The 22,262-nt window shown below is 39.2% G+C and overlaps 2 protein-coding genes across 4 annotated transcripts in view; one reads left to right on the plus strand and one right to left on the minus strand.

Annotated features, from left to right (window-relative positions):
* The window catches only part of akap6 (A kinase (PRKA) anchor protein 6), a 134,056-nt gene extending 114,594 nt beyond the window's left edge, over positions 1-19,462 (minus strand). For 2 of the 3 annotated variants that reach the window (XM_044046748.1, XM_044046746.1), the window contains exons 1-3: positions 18,577-19,462; positions 2,625-2,902; positions 1,907-2,078 (exon numbers count right to left, since the gene is read on the minus strand). In XM_044046748.1, coding sequence (XP_043902683.1) covers positions 1,907-2,078; positions 2,625-2,839 — 387 coding nt within the window. In that variant the 5' untranslated portion in view covers positions 2,840-2,902; positions 18,577-19,462. Of the gene's footprint in view, positions 1-1,906; positions 2,079-2,624; positions 2,903-3,075; positions 3,093-18,576 lie in introns of those variants that run through there. The other variant, XM_044046747.1, reaches the window with a different exon arrangement.
* On the plus strand, positions 5,452-8,630 carry LOC122782432 (zinc-binding protein A33-like). The gene is made up of 2 exons (XM_044046749.1): positions 5,452-5,561; positions 6,829-8,630. Exon 2 carries the CDS (start codon positions 6,846-6,848, stop codon positions 8,196-8,198), a length of 1,353 nt encoding a protein of 450 aa, XP_043902684.1. The 5' UTR covers positions 5,452-5,561; positions 6,829-6,845; the 3' UTR covers positions 8,199-8,630.
* Positions 19,463-22,262: the final 2,800 nt, after the last annotated feature.

A 22,262-nucleotide genomic window follows, 5' to 3' on the forward strand; every position in this document is an offset into this window, starting at 1 on the left:
AATCTCCAGAAGCTTGAAGATGAATATGCCTGAATTATGAACTATTTTGATTCTCAATAAATCGGTTTTAGAGTATTTTTTTGGGATTCTTCATCTTCTTAAATGTGAATGTTTTGTGGTTTCTTTGCTCTCAATCATTAAACGTCATTATTTTTAGTTTGTGGACAAAACATGACACTTTAAAAATAATTGTTAGTTGCAGGCCAACTGTATATATGTTAGTAAAATTTTATATTTTTTAAATATTCTTTTAACTGCAATTATTAGGTAAGAATTCAAAATGCAGATGATACTAACGTTTCCTCGGAGTTGTAATATCACACTTTCACCACATGATGGTGCTGTCAATCAAGGAGTGATAATCTGGTCTGTGATGCTCTCATGGCTACAATGTGTCTCTGTTTTTATTTATTGAACAGTTAATATTTCTTGAATAGAAGAATATTTTTGGCTTTGTATTTCTGAGGTTATGAGATAATTTTCCCTGATTTAATTGCATTCATTTATCTATTTATTTATTGTTTAGGCTGTTTTTTTCTTAATTAATGAGATGAATTCCAGGTGCATCATTTAATATTCATGCAGGATGCCACATTTATCCAAGCGATCTTTGCAGTATTCGAGTAGATGTGAATGTTCGTTCTCCTGACGTGCCCACACAAAGTCGATAAACTAATCTCAAATACCATAAATATTATATAAATAAAGGAGAATCTCTGTGTCTCAAACCACATACAAAATAAAAGTAAACAGCAGCTTTTTAAGTATCTCATTAATTCCGAAAAATAAAGATTTATTCTTTTCTCTTTCGTCATCTGAAGCGCAGAAGTAAACGAGCTGCCAAATCTCAACAGACGGAGAACAGAAGATGATTATTGTCGTCATAAAGACGGTGGAAGATGAAGTTTCTACAAATCCTGCAGATACTTAAGTATAAAAAAATGTGTTGTTTATTGTCTTTTTCCATTTTTATATAAAAGAGACAGGTTGTAAAGATTGAACATGCAGGAGAAACAAATGTCTGTGACTTTCCTCTGATTATTTTCTCACCACTAGAGGGCGCCAACAATCGCTGCACTGCTTTCAAAGTGACTTAACATCAAAAACAGCAGTGTTTAGGTTGTTCAGCTGACATTGACTAAACCCTCTTAGACAAATCTCTTCACCTCAAATGCACATTTGATTCTTTCTTTGTTTTTTTTATGTGAAATAAAAAAAAATCTTGGATGTACAACTCTCTCCACAACTTCATTTAGTGTCAAACACACACACACTTCAGCGTATTGCCTGTTTTTAAAGAGTACCCTGCATAATGAGGAATATACACGTATGTGTACCAAGTATTCCTTATGTTGTGGGGACATAAATCTGTTTACACAGTGATATTATGTCTTGTCTTCCTTATGGGGACAAAAAATCAAGTCCCCAAAATGTACATGACTACATTTTACGGTGAAGACGTGTTCTAAAGTTAAGCTGAGGTCAGAGGTTAGGATTAGGTCAGTATTAATTATGGTTAAAGTGAGAGTAAGTCTCCAGGAAATTAATGAAAGTCAATGTAAAGTCCTCTGAAGTCATGGAAACCAGTGTGTATGGCAACAAAAAGCATTAGCTGATAAAACAAATGGACACAGACAGAGTCAGAATGACATCACTCACACACTCACAATGCTGTCGTTGTAATTTTGAGACACACACACACACACGGTTTTGTTTCTCTCTCTTTGCTATCTGTGTGGTTGCAGCCATGTTTTACTGAGATACACACACACACACAGTAAAATGATTCACTTTTAACTATTTGTTTGTTATATGGAGCAAAGACACCAGAACATATTCACATTTAAGAAGAGTCATTACTAACTGGACAGTGTAACAGCTGCAGTGTCAGTGTCAGCATGTTTACCTTGAGCTGCACCAGGTGGACGTCCACGTGTCTGTTGCCCCCGTCTTGTCCCACAGAGTGCGTGAGCTGCGTGACTCGGTCGCTGGTCACCCGCAGCCACGTCTCTATCTCGGGCAGGTGGAGGACAACCTTCCAGTCAGCGCCCGTGTGGAGGGGTGGAGGTTTCTTTGACCTGCAGTCGACAAACAGATTTTAGCCACTAGAAATCTAGGTCAGTTTAAGTCTACGATATCTTAAGAACATGTGTCTTCCTCTCACTGAAGACACATAAGTGAGTTTGTGAACTACTCACTCTCCCACACCAAAGTCCATAGAGAAAATCAGTGATTTTAGCTGGCAGGGACACAGGAGCTGTCTACTGCTGCCTCGTGGGGTCACTTTGTGTCACTGAGGTCAATCTAAAAGGAGATTGATAAAATAAGACATTTGAACTTAGTTAAAATCACTGATTTTCTCTATGGGGTTTGGTGTGGGAGAGTGAGTGGTTTACAAACTTCAGTTTCCTGTTGGAAAAGTCTGTCTCACAGTGAAATAAAGACGTAAAGACATTCTTAAGATATCGTCGACTTTAGCTCGCGTAGATTTTATCAGGTTGATTTGTTAAATGGTCTAAGTATGTGTGTCTTTGGGGTCTGATTTTCTTTCTTTTCTTTCTGATTTTTTGTTTTTAATGACTTTAATTCACATTTGTCATTGTAATCATCATGTGACTGTTTACCTCCTGGTGGAATCTCCGGCTCCAGGGATGAAGCCTGTGCTGGAGCCCGGTGAGGAGGCTCCATCCTGGGACTGACGATGATCCAGATCCTGGCTGTGAGGGGCGGGGCTTACGGAGGTGCCGGTTAACTCCAGGGTCGGTGTGACGGGCGTGACGGAGGTGAGCATGGGGGACGGTGGCTCGGGAGCCATGGGTGAGAGAGCTACGACACTCATGGTGCGAGAGGTGGTGGGTGTGCGGGAGTCCTAATGTGGGCTGGCAAGCGTCATTGGAGTGAACTAGGGAGAGGGAGAGAGAGAGAGATGTGTTGAGGTCAGTAAATACAAAAAATGATTCAAGGAAATAAATGAAGGAGAGGAAGGGAGGCGGCAAGGAAATAAGGAAGGACAGATCAGAGTGAAGCAACTTATTTACCTTAAAAATATTTAGAAAAATATAAATATAAAAATACCTTTTTTAATGTTTTTTGTTCACCAGTTGGGGATGGGGGGGGATTTTTTCCCGCTTTTTAAATAACCTAAGGTATTTTTTTTTATTTCACATCATGTTCTGTTCTTTTTACATTTGCTGATAGAGATATGGTAACAGTGACAGGACAGGAAGTACAGGAGGAGTTCAGACATGAAGCAGTGACAGTTAATGTGAAGGAAATGGGCCGCAGAGGACAAAACACAGGTCATCACAAGTGTAGAAATATAAATAAACGTGTGTATCTTAAGAGTCCATTATGTGGACTGAAGGAAAGACGAGCTGGAAATCAATGGACAGCAGGAGACAGAGCTGCTGCTGCTGCTGCTGATGATGATGATGATGATGATGAAAACAAAGACCCCCTCACACCACCACATCACCCCCGTCCTCCAGCACCTCCACTGGCTCCCTGTCAAACACCACATCAACTACAAACTCCTCCTGTACACATACATGGCCATCCACAACCTTGCCCCTCCCTACCTGTCTGATCTCCTGCACATCATCATCCCCACTCGTTCCCTCAGATCCTCCTCCTCCATCCACCTCTCTGTGCCCCCTGCCCGCCTCAGCACTATGGGGGGCAGAGCCTTCAGCCACTCTGCTCCCCAGCTCTGGAACTCACTACCACCTGACCTCCATAACTGCGACTCTCTCCACCTCTTTAAATCACAACTGAAAACTCACCTGTTCCGGACCGCCTACTCCCTCTAACCTCCCCTGCTATCACCACTTCCCCTAAGTTATTGTGTTGATTTTATGTGTTTTTTTTTTTTGAAATTGTGTGATTTTAATTTTATCGTGTTGTAAAGTGTCCTTGAGTGACCTGAAAGGCGCTTTTAAATTAAATGTATTATTATTATTATTATTATTATTATTATTATTATTATTATTAATACATAGTTAGAGGTTTTACAATGTTTAACTCGACCTGATGACAAATTAGGTTCAAGGTTCAAGGTTCAAGGTTTTTATTTGCCATTTGTGCTTAAACAGAAAGTCCAGGCACATTGGAAATCTTGTGCGGGTTCTACGAGTCAGTAGTACGAAACATAAACACACTTAAGGATAAATATAAATATAAGTATAAAAGTAATAATAAAAAAAAATGTTGAAGATGTGGGGAAATAAAAATAAAGAAATATACAGTTATACAGCAGATTATGGGGTGTATTGCACATTTCTGACATTGCACATTTATCAGGGAGGGAATATTGCACATAATGTTACACATGGTTAGGTGAGGTAGTGTCTGGTTAAATTAGAAACAATTATTGACATTTTGACAAAGTGTTTTATTTATTTTGTTTAATTATTTAATATGGATATGTTCAGTCCTAAAAGAATAGAATTTACAAAAAATGTTTGAGTTATTTTAGTCTCTTAAGTGTTTTTACAGTATTTAACTAGATTAAAATGACTCTATTGGCAATTTCACCCAATTTAGTGCATTTTTCCCCCACAATATAGAGTTTTATTTCATTCATAAGGAGTTTTCTCACACTGAATGCCAAATATGTAATGATTACACAATAATTTAAATAAACATTTAACTTTAACAAAATAAATGATAATAACAGATGGTCCCCATCTACTGAATCCAAACCAGACTGTAGAGGCTCAATATTTAACTATAATTCAAACAAACAAACATTCTGTTTCCTGCAAAATACAGAATATGAAAAAAGAAATTAAAAAAGGCGTCAGCTGATATTCATTCATCCACTATATTTTAAAACAAGATGGAACGATCCAGACTGTTCCATATGTGGAGATTCCTCTTTTTTCACACCCTGTCACAGCATGGTACTACACACACACACTGTTTCTCTCACACACACACACACGCGCTCACACATACAGTACACACAATATCATTATTTGGCAGTCACTCGATTAGTGCACATAGAGAACGGCCATTTTGGCCCATCTCTCCAGGCTCTCCTGTCCCCTACTCTCACTACACATGACTCCATCATCTGCAAACAACACAGTCCACAGAGACGTCTGTCTGTCCACCTGTCCATCACCACTGCAAACAAGCGGGCCTCAGAGCTGATCCCTGACGTAAACCCACCTCCACCTTCAATTGCACACCTCACCACTGTCCTCATACAAGTCCTGCAATGTCTCCTGACCTTCTCTGTTTCTCCAGAAGGAGCTGCACTGTGTCTTTGTGGATCTGGGGACACAGACGTTCACATTAATAAATGACGTCAGAATCACTGCTGCACTTGGACTTTGACACCATAAGATTTACAGCATGTGTACGTGTACTTTGTCCTGTTTCTTCAACTTGTGTCCCAGGCTCCACCCCCTTTACCTGACTCACCTGATACACACCAGGAAACAGTCAGTCGCCGTCGGTGAGTGAAGAGACGCAGACTGAAGGTCAGACTCTGTCTCTGACTGAGTCCAGCTGCAAAAGACGAGACGCTGCTTCGTCCACGTGTCCACACACTGAAGGTGAGTTTGACACAAACTTGCACTCAAAGTGAACTTCAGTAAAGTCAGAGGAGGAAGAGGGAGTCCTGACTGATCATGTGACTGACCTTTCTATGGCCGTTTCTCAATACTCAAGTAAGCAAGTATGTACAAGTGGGAAGTATATACTTGACAAGTACGCTGGGAGTATATACTTGACAAGTACGGGAGTACACAAGTATGTGGCTGTTTCTCAATACTCAAGTAAGCAAGTATGTATGTATTGTTCTGCTGTTTGAATGGTGGCTGGCGCCAAGTGCTGCAGCCTCATTAGCGCCACCTATAGTGTTGATAAATGAACATATGAAATACTTTTAATAAACGCATATATATGTTGTTATTATTTTCACATTGTAAATATTTCACTTCATTTATTAATTTATTTCTATTAAAATATACAATACAAATAATACAATGTGGAAAATAGATATATTACAGCATTGTAGAGTAGTATATATATGTGTATACATATATACTACTCTATGAATATATAATGTGTACAAATATATACTACTCTACATATCTAATATTAACATATTATGTATTTAAATACAGATACAATGATTGTGCGACTTTAATATAAATCTAAAATTCCAGGTTAAAATAAATACAACATTAATAATATACAAACTTTCAAACTGACAGGTCAAAACGTTTCCATTAAAAACAAAACAACACGTCAACAACAAATCTATGGATCACACGAGCATCTAATGACAGCGACGTCTGAGCCAGCGGATCATTTCATCAGGACAGGCCGAGGTAACACTGCTCTGTGCCGGGCACAGTGAGCGCCGAGCGTCCGCAGAGGCGGAGCTTATCACCTCCGACAAACGTCGCTGCCAAACTATAAATACCTCAGATCTTAATACACAAACCACATGTTTAAATTCTAAATGACTCATTTCTCGCCTCAAATGAAGTTAAAACTTTGTTCCGGGACACAAAAAAATATTTATTTCAGATTTATATTTCCATTATCTGCTGCTATGCTCCGCCGAAATGTATTCTGGGATACATGGCCATCCCAAGTACGCTTAAGTCACCTCCAATGCATACTTGGTAAAAATGGGGGGAGCGAGAACACTTCCAGGTTTGAGAACCGTCCTCGCTGTTCGCTTACTTGAGAATTTGAACAGCACTTGGACTGAGGCTGATGACGTTTTCACAAGTACGGGAGTACACAAGTACACACAAGTACGCGCAAGTATGGATATTGAGAAACAGCCTCTGTCTGCTCTGTTTTCAGCCTCTCTCACAGACAAAATGGCCTCCACATCAGAGGAGGATCTCTGCTGTCCCGTCTGTCAGGAGGTCTTCAAAGATCCTGTCCTTCTGTCCTGTAGCCACAGCTTCTGTAAAGACTGTGTGAAGACATGGTGGAGAGACAGACCAACACGAGACTGTCCTGTTTGTAAGAGAAGGTCTTCAAAAGAACAACCACCATGTAGCCTGGCTTTAAAGAACTTGTGTGAGACCTTTTTACAGGAGAGAGGTCAGAGGTCTTCAGAGGTTCTCTGCAGTCAGCACTCTAAGAAACTCAGACTCTTCTGTCTGGACCATCAGCAGCCAGTGTGTCTCGTCTGCAGAGATTCAGAAAAACACATCGGCCACAAGTTCAGACCCATCGATGAAGCTGCACAACAACACAAGAAGCAACTTCAGGAAACTCTGGAGACCTTCAAGAAGAACTTAGAGAGTCTGGAAGAAGTTCAGGTGAAGCTTGATCAAACAGCAGAACACATTAAAGTCCAGGCCCAACGCACAGGGACACGGATGAAGGAGCAGTTTAAGAAGCTTCATCAGTTTCTACAAGAGGAAGAGGAGACCAGGATGGCTGCACTGAGGGAGGAAGAGCAGCAGAAGAGTCACATATTGAAGGAGAAGATGGAGGCTCTGAGCAGAGAGATAGAAGCTCTATCAGATACAGTCAGAGCCACAGAGGACCAGCTGAGAGCTGAAGACGTCTCCTTCCTCCTCAACTACAGAGAGCAGCAGCGCCCCCTGCTGGGGCCTCCACAGCTGCACTCAGGAGCTCTGATAGACGAGGCCAAACACCTGGGCAACCTGGACTTCAACATCTGGAACAAGATGAAGGACGTGGTCTCCTACAGTCCTGTGGTTCTGGACCCAAACACTGCTCATCCACTCCTCATCCTGTCTGAAGATCTGACCAGTGTGAGACGAGAAGACAGACAGAAGGTTCCTGATAATCCAGAGAGGTTTGATTATTTCATCAGTGTCCTGAGCTCTGAGGGTTTGAACTCAGGAACTCACAGCTGGGACGTCCAGGTTGGAGACAATAAATGGTGGACAGTGGGAGTTTTAGAGTCTGTCCAGAGGAAAGGAAAAGACGTACTGTCTGGATTATGGGCGATAAGGCTCCATAAAGATAAATACTACGAACGGTCACCAGGTAAAAACTCTGTCCTCCAACTGAAGAAGATCCAGAAGATCAGAGTGAGTCTGGACTGGGACAGAAGACGACTGTCCTTCTCCGATCCTGATACTAACACACACATACTCACACACACACACACTTTCACACACTCCATGTTTCCATACATTGACATTGGTGACGATCATCACCCAGTGAAGATGTTACCAGTGAAGGTTTGAGTGACAAAGGGGTTGGTTTGTTAAAGGGACAGTTCAGAGAACTGGACCTCTTAAACTTCACCTCTTTTGACACTTTTCACTCGTTCTTCTCTCCTTTTAGAGTTTGTTGTGTTTTTACATGTATAAAAATGATTTCACTGACATTTTTCTTCAGATTTTGGTTTAGTAGACGTTAGTAGACGTTTTCATAAAGACAGTGTGTCATTTCAACCTTGAGAAATTAGACACAAAAATGGGTGAGACACAATAAAAAGTGTCTCACCCACTTTTTATTGTTTCATTTATGTTAATGTTTGACACACACACACACAGACACACACACACAAACACAGTCCATATGTGTCCCTCCCACCAGCTCAGCTGTGGTTTCAAATGGTTTCAGGCAGAACAAGAACACAGTGAGAAGACAAATAAAGTCATTTATTCATGTTGTATTTTCTCAGATGAAAACACAGCACACAAACTCACCTGCAGGTTCAGTCTGATGTTAACACTGACGTTTACAGAGAGACAGAATAAATGGAGTTGTATTATATTTGTAAATATAAGTAAAATTGTATTAAACTAACGTGAACTACTACATAAAAATGTAGCTGAAAGTATCATCAACAAGCTGAATTAAACTCCTACTTTGTGTTTTGTTTCTCAAAAAACACAGTAAGTACATTAGAGCTGTTTTCAATATAAAATATTAATGAGTTTTAATATTAACATAATGAAAGAGCTGAATATTAGTGATTAGATGGATTAAATTTAAATTTAAATTTAAAACAAATAAAAAGAAACACATGTAGATGAAAGTCAAAGTCAAATTACAAAATCATGATTCTGAATGGCTGAATGATTTTTGTAAAGGAGGCAATTGCGATTTTTCTTCAGGAATAAGTTTACATTCTATTTTACCTTTTTTATAATAAAATTCAAACTTTTTATAGTCTTATTGTTAATATTTTTCTATATTGTGCTTTCATATTATATGGAAAAGAATGTTTATTATTTATTACCTTTATCTTTACTGTCTTTTGCTGCTGTGACAATGCAAATTTCCCCACTGTGGGACTATCTTATCTTAACTCAGTTTAAAATTTCTGGTTCCCAGAACGTTCTGGGAACGTCAGCTTTTAGTTGTGGGAACGTTGCCTGAAGGCCTGCCCTTGGTTGTCATTGAAAGTTTCCCCTAAAACTCTCCTTTGTAGAACATTGGTTTGAACCAATATTTACTGCGTTATAGTTTTAAAACAGATGGAGCAGAAATGTTGCCATTACACTAATTAAATGTATCCTTTAAATTCCTGCTTTTCTCTTTTCCTTGAAGCTCCAAATATCCCTTCTCTTACTCAACAAAATCACTTTCTGTGTGTGATGAGGTCATCGGGTGGGAATTAGATGAGAGGACCACAATGAATTACCTCATCCGTCATGTGACCACAGAGAGAAGAGAGGAGGAGAGGGAGGGAGGGACTGTGATGATCACATGACTCAGACCAATTGTCTTTCCGATCAGTAAAGATACTGACGATAACTGAATTTATTATTATAATTATTATTATTATTATTATTATTATCATCATCATTATTTAACCTCAGACAATCACCTACTTACGATAACATACATCTGTGTAATTTAACTGGAGTTTGCCTTATTTGATAAATCGGGATAAATCCAGTGTTCCAATGATTATGAAGGCAAAAGTCATAATTTGGGAGTGAGATTGAGGTCACACCTGAGTTAAATTTGTTCCACTTTATACAGAACAGAGTTAGATGGCGTAAGACACTCCTCACTACACATCATTTTCATTCCATCCTCTCATCTCCTCAGATGATTCAGTGGCTAACCTGCGAGCTAAAATCTAGTCTCTAAAAAAAACAGTATAACAAAGACACAGGTGCGAAAGAAAAAAACAAAAATGCTCAGAGCAGCCATCCTGAATTGTGATTGAGCAAGCAGATGACTTTGAATTACGACTTCAGGGGGTGCTACAACAGAAAGGTTTTTTGAGCCATATACGTATTAAACCAACTTTCTTGTTTGTCCTCTATTTGATAAAATATACAACAAATAATCTTCACTCCATTGCAATTTAGAATAAAATAAAAATGATGTATAAATTAAGTATTAAATACATGAAATAGGTCATCGTAATACTGGGAACAATTTACAAGAAAAAAAATGTGTAATATGTAATTACTGACAACCTAATAAATAATAATCAGCCAATGTTGAATGTCAAAAATAACTGAATAATAATGGTTTAGAAGTTGGGAAATCATGATTATGACATCACACACACACACACACACACACACACACACACACATACCATATTGACACAGGTCAGTCATGTGTTAATGACTTAATTAGACAGAACAGTAAAGAGGTCATTTTCATGCAGAGATGCCAACAGGGAGAAGCTCACACACACACACACACACACACACACACAGCTATATGGGACGGACACACACACACACACACACACACTATAGTCATGTACAGCATTAACTCTTTGTGTGTCTTCAATGTGAGCTCAGGACAAGGAACATTAACTTTCTTCAGATTGCATAACATTTGCTTTTCACCAACGGTGTCAATACACACTTTTGTCTCACAAGATCAACAACAACATGAATCCTGAATTCACAACAGAAACCATTCGTCAAACTCACGTCTTCCTGAAGCCACAAAGTACATCCACACAAAATTCAACTTTCAAACTCCAAAATCCATGCCATGCTGCTCAGAATCTAACGTCAAGGCCACGTGATCGGAGACCTTGACTTCAATTCACCCTGAGTGGACATTCGTCAACTTCAGAACAAGTTCCTTCATTAAAACCGAATCATTTTTGGTTTGTGGACAAACAAGGACATTTGAAAACCAGGTTCGGGAGACACATCAACATTTTCTGACCATTTATGGACCAAACATCTATGCGATTAATCGCCATCTATTATGAAATGAATCATGAGTTTAATTTAATCTGTACATTAAAGCGTCTGGATCACAGATGATCCAAAACTGTGTGTTATAAAGACTGCTGCAACCCACTGGCCGTCAGCGGCAGGCCACGCCCACAGACACAGGAGGTGAGGCTGAATTACTGAATGTGTTTTAAATCATTTACACACACACAAACCACCTCATCCTGAACGTTACAGTAAAATAGAGAGAAAGAGAGAGCGAGAGACTGAAGAGACGTGAAGTAAACAGGGAGAGATCGAAAAAAGACAAGCATGAGACGGACTGCAGTCGCAGAGGTACAACAGGGCGTGTGTGTGTGTGTGTGTGTGTGTGTCCCACGAGCCCTCCAGCCCAGCCTCAGTATGAATAATGTAACACAGGAGGAGGAGAAGAAGAAGAAGAAGACGAGGTGTCTGATCTGAGGAGCTTTGGTTCCTGGTCGTTAATCTCTCCTCTCTCTGACTGTGTCTGACCATGTCTGACCGTGTCTGACTGTGTCTGCGCAGATTCTCATTCATCCATGTCATAGTTCTGCAGATGCAGATGTAGGAAAAGATTTAAAACAAAAAAACAAAAAAACTTGCTCTCTCTGTATCAGCAGAAACTAAGGGATAAAACACGGAACCACAAAAAGCAACAGGAAGCAGGTCGGAGTCAACGATAAGTGAGAGAGTGACCTGATAATTAAATTGAAACACAATCAGTCCTGCTCTGATGTCACGCAAAACCTTAAGTGGTTTTCTAGGAGAGGTTACTGAAGCAGCAGCAGCAGGAAATCTACAGCCTTATCCACACAGAAACTGAACCTCCTTTTTTTTTTGTTCTTATTAAGTGTTCATACACATCAAACGACTCCAAACGCTGCCTTTGGATAAGATTTATGTAAAGTTCTATTTAATTTACTATAAGCATGTCATGGAAATGATTCGGTTACCAATTTAAAATGATCTTGAAGTAAAATTTACTCTCGTCACGACTGATACTGTGATTTAGGGTCATGAGTACATGTTCCAGGCCTGTATGTGGTACTATAACGCTGCCACACAAATACAACAATAATGCAGAAGATGAGCATGAGCATAAATCTTTTAAATAACATTCTTAAAATGTTCAGGAATTTTTACAGCTTTAAATAATATTCAGAGTATTTCATGACATTCCTGTGAACTTTCCTGCTGTGTCATTAACGATTTTAGAGAGGATTCCCACTGGAACCAGAACAAAGCATTAGTGTGGATGGCGTGCCAGGAATCATGGGTAATATTACAGTATATGACAGTATTTGCTTACAGAGGACTGACGTGAGTGACTTGACAAAAATCTGTTTTTAAATACAGTCACCACTTTGTTCAGGAAATGTTCAATAAATGTTCCCGACTGTGAGTGAATGAGCTGATGGAAAGAATTCATACAGAACAGAGAGAGAGAGAGAGAGAAAAGAAAGAGGTCAAACCAACGATGACTCATATAAGCTGTGTGGACACATTTACTGTGATAACTTCTGATAACCGTCTGTGACAACAGTTTCCATCAATGATTAAACAGCCAGCTTCTTAAATGTGAATATTTCCTGGTTTCTTTGCTCCATATTAAAAATAAATCATTACAACTGAATCATTTTATCGTCGTTTCAGAGACACTGATTGACTGATTTTTCTACATTTTATGGACCAAACAACTCAAGTAATCAACAGATTAATCAATTGTGAAAATAATAGCAGTGTAAATAATATGAATTTACTTCATCCCCAAATATCTTTAATAAACAAAGACATTATATTTCAGATTATTTCAAATCAGAGGCCATTTTTCATAAATCAGGGCATTGATGAGGATATTCTTGGCCCGTATATTTAGCCTATTTTCTATATAATATACATACACATAATAATACAATTTTATGATAACAATAACAACATTTGTGAGTGTACGTAAAAAAAAAGTGTAATATCGGTCAGAATAATCGACCCAACAGAGGAATCTGTCTACCTCTCAATAAAATATTATCAAATATACATAAATGTTTACAGTGAATTAGTAATAATAATATTACCTGATAATATTATAATTAGTTTTGTAACATAACATGATAAAAGCAAAGTGCTTCCCAATGTTGGATTTTACATGACATAAGATTCATAACTTTCTCCAAGACAGTGATTTAGGGATTTAATTTACTTTTCCCTGTTAAAAATGACATGTTTAAAAGAACAATTTCACCGATAGCTAACACTGCATTACAGCAAAGAAGTGAACTTTGTGTCGTATAAAAGGGCTGAAAACAAAGTCTTTGAAAAATGGGCTTTTGGTTTCACGATAATGGAGAAAAAACTTTGTCTTATACTCACACATACGGTCAATAATCTCAATAATAATGTGTGCCTTTGTTTAGTTTAAATGTTCAGTGATACAACACTAACAGAGGTGTAAAGTTAAGAATATAAAAGATATATCACACAAGGTCGTACAGACACAAAGTCAAAGCAGCTTCTGTCTATTGTCTCTGTGTGTGGGAATAAAATAAAAACACTCTTGAGACAATATTAGTTTGAATTTAAATCCAAGCAAATGTGGCGAGCACTGAACGTTCACTGCCACACCCCGAAGTCTGAGAAGATGTTATCGATACACAGAGACGAAGAAGAGGAGAAGGAGGACGAGGAAGAGGATCAGGAGAGTCATCAGTCAGGAAACAAGAAGAGAGGAGGGAGTGGAAAGAGAGGAGAGGATGATACGAGACATGAAGACGAGAGGAAGAAAGAGGAGCAGGAGGATACAAGAGCAGGGTGTTAGGAGACAAGAGCAGAGGACACAGAGGAGAGGAGAGGAGAGGACGCATGACTCTGGAGTGGAGGAAAAGTCAAGAGGAGAAAATGTGAGACAAATGTGAAAAGACAGAGAGAAACGGACACTCCAACACGCTTCATCCACATAACTTCAGTTTTGTTTGTAAAATAATGTTACGACTTTACTCTCTTTTTTTTTTTTAGGTACTTTAGGTGTGATGGTTAAGTTAAGGGTAAGGTAAAGGGTTAGGGAACGCATTAGGTCCTTGATGTGTCCTCACTAAGACATAAAAACAAAGATTGTGTGTGTGAGAGGGTGTGGATACCGAGCTCCCGTCCCCAGGGAGGAGCAGAGTGACCCTGAACCCTGATCCTCATCACACACACACACACACACACACAGTGTGGGTGATCTGTTCAGGAGGGGTGGGGGTACGCACACACGCACACACACACATACACAGCACTATTGTATAGTGTTGAAGGAGGTTGTGGGGCCTCTCATATTGAAAGCTTCATGTCACACTGAGTTTAAATTCCATGGCTGCATCCATACGTCGACATTTTCATTTGCAGATAAAAACGTTCAAATCTACATTCAGTAACATCACGTGTGTTTGTTTAGTTTAAGATAATATTAGACCGACAACGACATCAAAACAATTGTTTTCAAACGGGGAAATCCAGCAAATGAAAGAATTTGCAAAATGGCAGATTAATTCTTGTCAATTGATTGTTTAATTGTTCTATTTATGAGTGTGACTGTGTCACCGATTCCCAAACCCTGGGTCTGGACCCACAAATGGTTCATGGCAGAGCCCCCCAAACAAATTTGCAGATTTTCCGCCACCTTTTAGTTGAGTTTTATGTGGAAATATTCTGAATAAAATCAAGTTGAAATTGGAAATTGTTTGTTTACCAACTCTGATATTAGGTTTGACAGCTTTGCTCACGTCATGTCTGAGTTTGTGACTTGGGTCACGACAGTTTGCCATCTTTAAAAAGCGGATCCTCATGTCATAAGTTTGGGTGCTTATGTCATTAATGTCATGTTATTACTTTTTAAACCTAATTATTTGGGTTCCAGCAGACTTTGACCATATTTATAGGCAATGTCATTGTATCTAACAGACGTGAATATCATTTATTTAAAGAAATAAAGCAGGTTTTATCTGAAATGACAGGTAATAATACATAAAACAGTAGATTATACTTAGTCAGCTGTGTGCAGCTTTACATGCACATAAATCTTGTAATATATCCAGATATCATTTATAAAGACATATCGCCCAGCCTTACAGAAATATTGATTACATTTATAGCCTGATATCGATATCAAATAAAGTAATAAATAAATAAACATATCACTGAGCTCTAGTTGAATGTCATCTTTACGAATTTTACATAAAGTCTCTGTGTGTTTTTACATCACGGTAAAGACAGTTAACTGTTGATAAAACCCACTGAGGGTTTTTATATTGTTACGATTCAGAAGAGAATCTGTGTTAATTCTTTACTCCACTGTTGTTGTTTGTTTTTCACATGTTCTCAGCCACTGTTTTCTAACACATTATTAACGTGTGAAGAGGAAAATCTGTATTTGTTTTGCAGGGACTTTAACAAGGTGAGAGGAATTAACCTCTCACTGAGTCAGTGGAATAAACCCTGTGCTGTTGTCTCAGTCGTAAAATATCAGTAAGAGGAGAAACTCTTTAACCTTCTACGTCTTTTCATCCAACAGTTTCACAGCCCGGAGAAGAAAGTCATTACATCACATCCTCTGGAGTAGAAAACACACGAGCGACACTCACATCACCAATGACACACTCCGACATGAAAGATCCCCCTGCTTTAGTCCTCAGGATTATTGTTTGGCTGTGAAAGAGTCGTGTCATCAGTAACAGACACACACAGATCCTTCAAATCTCTTCTTAATGACGTCCTCCTCTTTCTCTCCATCCTCATTACCCTTCCTCGCCTCCTCAAGGTGACAAGGAAACATCAGCAGGACTCATCAGCTCAGTCCAAATACAAAACATGATCGTTAAAAACTCAACTCCTTCCGTATTATTCTGAACAAGCAAACAACCACAAAAACTGTCCGGTCAGAAATCACAGTCACGATTAAAGAACATGGAATATAGAGAATTAAAGGATTATTCTGCAGTTTATTTCAGCTCTAGTTGTTTGATTTTTGTCAATATTAACGCCTTAGACTTTTATCTTTCTCTGTCCTCAATCGCCTGAACTCAAACTCAAGGAAGGGTGACGAAGAGATGAATTACTTGAGCTACAGATCAACGACAGACAGAGACGTCTGACACTAAGCAGAGTCGTTACAGAGGAAGACGAGCCTGAGGAAAACCTGAGAGCATAAATGAAGAGACTGGTTCATATTTGGGTTCAGGTGTGGACATATATCATCCTGTACATTATTATAAACACGAAGCACTGACGTCGGTGAACGTACAGGAAATAGATGAATAATGACCACGTGGCTTCTTGTAGCAGCAGTGACTCAGCAAATTGAGTAAAAGAAGAATCTGGACATGGGCGAGATGCGTCAGGACGAGACCGACTCAAAGATACAAATATACCCACTCACTCACAGCCACTTAAATAGGTACAGCTAATGCAAATATCTTAATCCACTGGGATTATTTACACACAGTCATCACTCGTGTTTTTACAGAGAATATTCTGAATAAGAGAAAATATCTAGTGAGCAGCAGTTGTCTCAGATGAGCAAATGAAGCGCACCCTCAACTCACTCCAAGTTGTTTTAAAGACATTTTGAAGTACAAAAAAAAGGAAAGGTTCAATTGTGCACATTAAAACACTGTTGTCACTTAATCCCTGAGGTGTTTATTGTAAAAACAAGAACAAAGCTAAAGTCACAAATACAGATGAGTTAACACGGATCACAGAGCAGCGTTTTGAAGGGACTAGCAAATAAATGCAACACTGACAGGCAAACAAATGAAACACACCCAAAACCCACTTCCGACTGTTTTTAGATGTTTTACTGTGAGAAAAGTTAGTTTCCGCATCTTGAAACTTTAAAAAAATGTACAACATCATCATGTACGACGACATCACTCATCCCTGAAGTCTGAACTTTGGACAAAAAAACAACAACAAAAAGCTCAGGGCACAAATACTGGCTGTGTTTCCTTCATATAATGGAAACAACTGACAGGTGAGCAAATGAAACGCACTGCCAACACACACAGAGTCCTTTTTAAACAAACTCGACTGTTTCATGAGAAGTCATTCTTTAGCATAATTATTAAGTATGTTAAAGGCAAAAGAGCAGGTAAACATAACAACGACAAGTTTAATTTTACAACCCTTAAACCTTTAGGCGACGCTGTCTACAGGTTTATGTCTTCACCTCTGAAGTTTGAATAACAAAAACAGCAACAACAGCAACAAAGCTGAGGTCACAAATACACAAACACTGGCTGAGTTTCCCTCAGATTACAGATTACGACATATGACACCGATAAGAAATGAAACACACAACCCAACTCACAAAGATGTTTTTCAACATGTCAATGTGGCAAAAGTCGCACCCTTAACGACACTGAGGTCACTAACACTGACTGTATAACGGAAACAGACAACGCTGACGATGACAGATTACGACAAATGAGACTGCACACTGGCAGGTGAGTGAATGAAACAACCTTACAACCTTTAGACAATCACGTGCCACAAAATTAGCTTTGAGAAACTCATTCACTCGTTCTTTACGTATGAAATTTGAACAACAACAAAGCTGAGGTCACAAACACACAAATATTGGCTGCGTTTGTTGTCCCTCATATAGCAGAAATAATACAGGAAAGGGAACAGCAAACTAACAACACTGACAGATTATGGTGAATGATCCTGCCACTAACAGATGCGTAAAGCGTGTTCAAAGTTACATTTCTCATCTTACAACCACGAGAAAAGCATCACGCCCCACAGAGCTAGCTCTGTAATGTGTCCCTAACAAACACAAAACGCTCACAGATTACGGTAAACGATCCTGCCACCGACAGGTGAGCAAATCAAACGCACGTCAGGTTGTTTTTAAACATTTTAAAGGATAAAAAAGTTAAATTGCTCATCTTTAAAGCGCGAGAAAATGTGTAACATCGAGCTCCACAAAAACTAGCTTTGTAAAACTAATTCAGTCATTGTTAAAGTCTGAACTTTGAACCACAACAACAAAGCTGAAGTCACAAATGGACAAACAGTGGCCGGTGAACACTGACCACAGAGCGGAAATGCTGTCCTTTAATGAAGAGAATCAGAGAAGACACGAGCGGAGCAGCAGAGTGAGGTGTTGGCCCTGTTTCTGTTTCTGTATGCAGCAGAGCAAGCTCTTCTGCAGAGCAGGCCTCCATAACAAAAGCACACGGACAGAGAGAGAGAGGCTGGGGATCACCTCCCTGCCTCTCTCTCTCTCTCCCTCTCTTTATCTTCTCCACATATCATTCTGGAATTAAATGACAGCTCATTGAATCAGCGTTCCATGAAGGATTACACACACACACACACACACACACACACACACACACACACACACACACACACACAGAGGGTTAAAGAGTATGGGAGGTGACAGAGTACGTACCTCTCTCCTCCACTTCTCATTTCCTTCTCTTCCTCTCTTATGTTGGATGTTGCAGAGAGAAGGGAGGTGGGTGAGGGAGGGGGAGAGAAAGAGAGGGGGAGGGAGGTGCCTGTGATGCTGTAGCAGTCCCACTGCAGAGACAGAGAGAGAGAGAGAGAGAGAGAGAGATGAAGCTAAAAGAGAGAGGAGGCTAAAGCTAAACTAGCCCACCAGCTCTCAGTGTGGGACAGACGGATGGTGACGGTGATGATGCTGCACCTTTCAGTATGGAAACAGAGGGAAAGAGAGAGAGGGGGAGAGAGGGGGGGGGCTGTTACCCTGGAAACTGAGATGATGTGATGGAGAAGGTGGAGTCGAGCTCCGATTGGCTGATAGGGCGTGGTGCTTCCCTCTCTGGAGGGAGGGAGGAGGAGGGTGAGGATGACAGGGCAGAGGCTGGGGCGAGAGAGGCCACCGCTCTCCCTCTCTCTCGCTCTGCTGGAGGAGAAAAGGCTGCACATAGACGACAGGATGCCATCGGCGCCCCCTGACTGGCGAGTCCTGGAAATGCAAGACAAGTAAGTAACATAAGTAAAACCTACATACAGACACACACAGCAAAAAAAAAAGCACCAGCTCATATAAGCCATTCACATTTTTGTTCACTTTGTCATAACTAACAGGATCAATATGCAGGAATTTTAACAGGTAGTCAAAACAGACACACAAACGTCTCTCCTGAAACTGATGTGCAGCGCCATCTGCTGACAGTTTTGTAGAAAAATGTTCCCTGTGACTGTGAAATGATGTCACGTTTGTATTATAAACAAACATTTGACAGTTTCCGAGAGACACACTGCTTTATAAAATGTATAATAAAAATGTATAAAAGAAAAACGCCTGAAACCCTCAGAAATAAGCAAATATCACAAATGCATTTGCTATTTTACACCAGATACAGAAACTGATACAAATTTACTTAAAGTGTGAAAAATTCTTCCCAGTCAGCTCTTTTAACCTGAATTTACCTTATTTTTCCAAAAATCAGGACACATCCCTCCATATAGTTTGCTGCAAATCAGTTCAGTACTTTCTGTGTAATCATGTAAAACATTCAAAAGAACAAAAACAGAGACGCCTGCTAAAATTGTTGCAAATCAAAAGTGAATATGTGAATACTATATTTTTGCACTGTTCAGTCACGTAATTCTAAAAACCAAAACACATATTTTCATCTGAACTTTTACAATAAATGTGTTTACAAAAATTGTTTACAATGTGTTTTAATTGCTGCTACCCTTGTTGAGGATACACATAAGAGTTTTAATGAGCATTTAGTTAATGTTGTTATTATTTATAATTTCCCTGACTTTGAAATATGTCCCTAATGATCAATTATGATGTTTCCATGTTAATTTATTACCAATTATAAGAATTTTGACTCAAAATCACGGATTTTAACACACTAATGAGTTTAATGCACACAAATGCACTTTTAAAAAGGCCTACTGATAATATAAGTGTGAGAAAGTCTGTCATTTAAATTTAAAAACCTAAACTAACTGCTACGTTAGCACTGTTAGCCAGGTAGCACTGTTAGCCAGCATTTAGCGAGCGCTAACCGATGCTAATTGAAGTTTCGTGTACACAAAATAAATGTGAATAAAAGTGAATACACAAATGCACTTTTAAAAAGGCCTACTGATAATATAAGTGTGAGAAAGTCTGTCATTTAAATTTAAAAACCTAAACTAACTGCTGCGTTAGCACTGTTAGCCAGGTAGCACTGTTTAGCGAGCGCTAACCGATGCTAATTTAAGTTTCGTGTACACAAAATAAATGTGAATAAAAGTGAATAAACAAACCTGACGCCAGCGCCACCTGTCGTCGTCAAGCATTTACATTTACAACAGTGAACCAAAAAGATATTTCCAGTCAACTTTTGTAAAAACTGGATTTTTGCTGCGTCAGTGTGGTCCGTCATAAAATGGCGACCTAATTCTGAGTCAGTCAATTAGGTTGACGGTGAACTTGACCAATCACGTACCAGGAGGTATTTGAGGCGACCAATGAGATTTCAGATCGCCACAACGACACGGAACAGTTACGTCATAACCACTTTAGCAGCTTTAAACAAACATTTAGCAGCTACAGAAACCACGGAAAGTCACAAGCTGACATCCACAGTATAGTATAAAGCATCATGATAATGTTATATGTTATTAAAACTGATATCTTTAGACACTTTTGATCAATGGCCTCACCAAACTCATCCTTTATATCTGTAACCTGGATCTTTGACAGATACATTTACAGTTTAAGTTGACATTTTGAAAGTTTCCAAAATTCCAGCCTGTTCTGATGAATTCGGAGTAAATAAATGTTCAATAAAACTCAAACTTACATTTAAATGTTGTGTTTCATTTACCTGTAAGATCCAGGTTGACGGCTGCTGACTGACCAGCAGGTGGCGCACTTCGCCTACTCATCATCTCAGTGGGTGCAGATTTGAGTTTATGGTTCATCTCCAACTGTAATTATTAAGAATGTGATGTAATTAAATGATAAAATGCATTTATTCAGGTACTGTATTTTAATACAGACTAATTTAACAATCATTTTCAGGAATAAAGTCAAATGTCTGTCTACTACTTTTAAATCATAATCTAATATTTAAGTGGTTAAATGGCCCAAACCTGAAACATTTGCAGTTTTTCTAAGATGGTCATAAGATTAAAAGCTTTGGAATCAGAGGTGTGAATATTAATTGCTTTAATTATGAATGGACTCGTCACAGCGTCTTTGGAAAGAAGACGTTTGATTTGGAAACATTATAGCGAGAAGAAGACAAAAAGAAAGAAAGACAAAACCAAAGCAACTTGTTTTAGAGTTTTTCATTTCTGAAAATCATTTTTATTTACTATAATACACAGCGGAGACGTTAAGAGTCAGGTGGTTTGTACACCGGTGTGACTGGAGGACAACAGATCAACTTATCAACAAAATTAGGAATAATGAGAAAAGAAAAGAAAGAAAGAACAAGTTTGATGGAAACTACAGATGAAAAGCTTAAATCTTTTATCTAGCAGCTGCTGAACCCTCACCTCCCTCCCCTCCCCTCCCCCTCCCTCACTAAACTCCAGCCTGTTGGTCAGGATGCTCTTGGCTCTGTTCCACTTCCCCCGTTTCACGACCTTCAGCGCCCTCCTCTCCTCCTCCTCCTCCTCCTCTTCCCGTCCCAACATCATAAAAAACCTTAAAATGAGCTTCTGGCTACGTCCCATTCGGAATATTTTATCCCCTTCGACACACACTTTACGCTCCTCATTCACATCCCAAAGCAAACATCCTCTCTCTCTCTCATTTGATGGCAGCTCGTCCCGTTCCAGACACGTGTCGCCCTTTCTCCAATGTGACCTTTACATTTCTGCTGAGTCGCTCTCTCTCTCTCTCAGATTAACTTCCAGAGAGTCTCGTTAACAGTTGACTGTTTTAAAATGTTCCTGACACGTCTCTGCCGATGATTTCATGGTTTCGGTGCTAAATAAAAAACAAACAACACTGAGGGGATTTGAGCGACGTGTCTGAAACGGGGGCGGAGCTTTGCGTCACGATTTTACTTTAATTTCTTCCGTCATCGCTTTCATCGACCATCACACTTTTCAGGGTCTTTTTTTTGTTTTTAGAGAATTTACAGAAGAAGAAGA

Source organism: Solea senegalensis, linkage group LG16 (assembly GCF_019176455.1).
Source record: "Solea senegalensis isolate Sse05_10M linkage group LG16, IFAPA_SoseM_1, whole genome shotgun sequence".
In the NCBI taxonomy this organism is placed as follows: domain Eukaryota; kingdom Metazoa; phylum Chordata; class Actinopteri; order Pleuronectiformes; family Soleidae; genus Solea; species Solea senegalensis.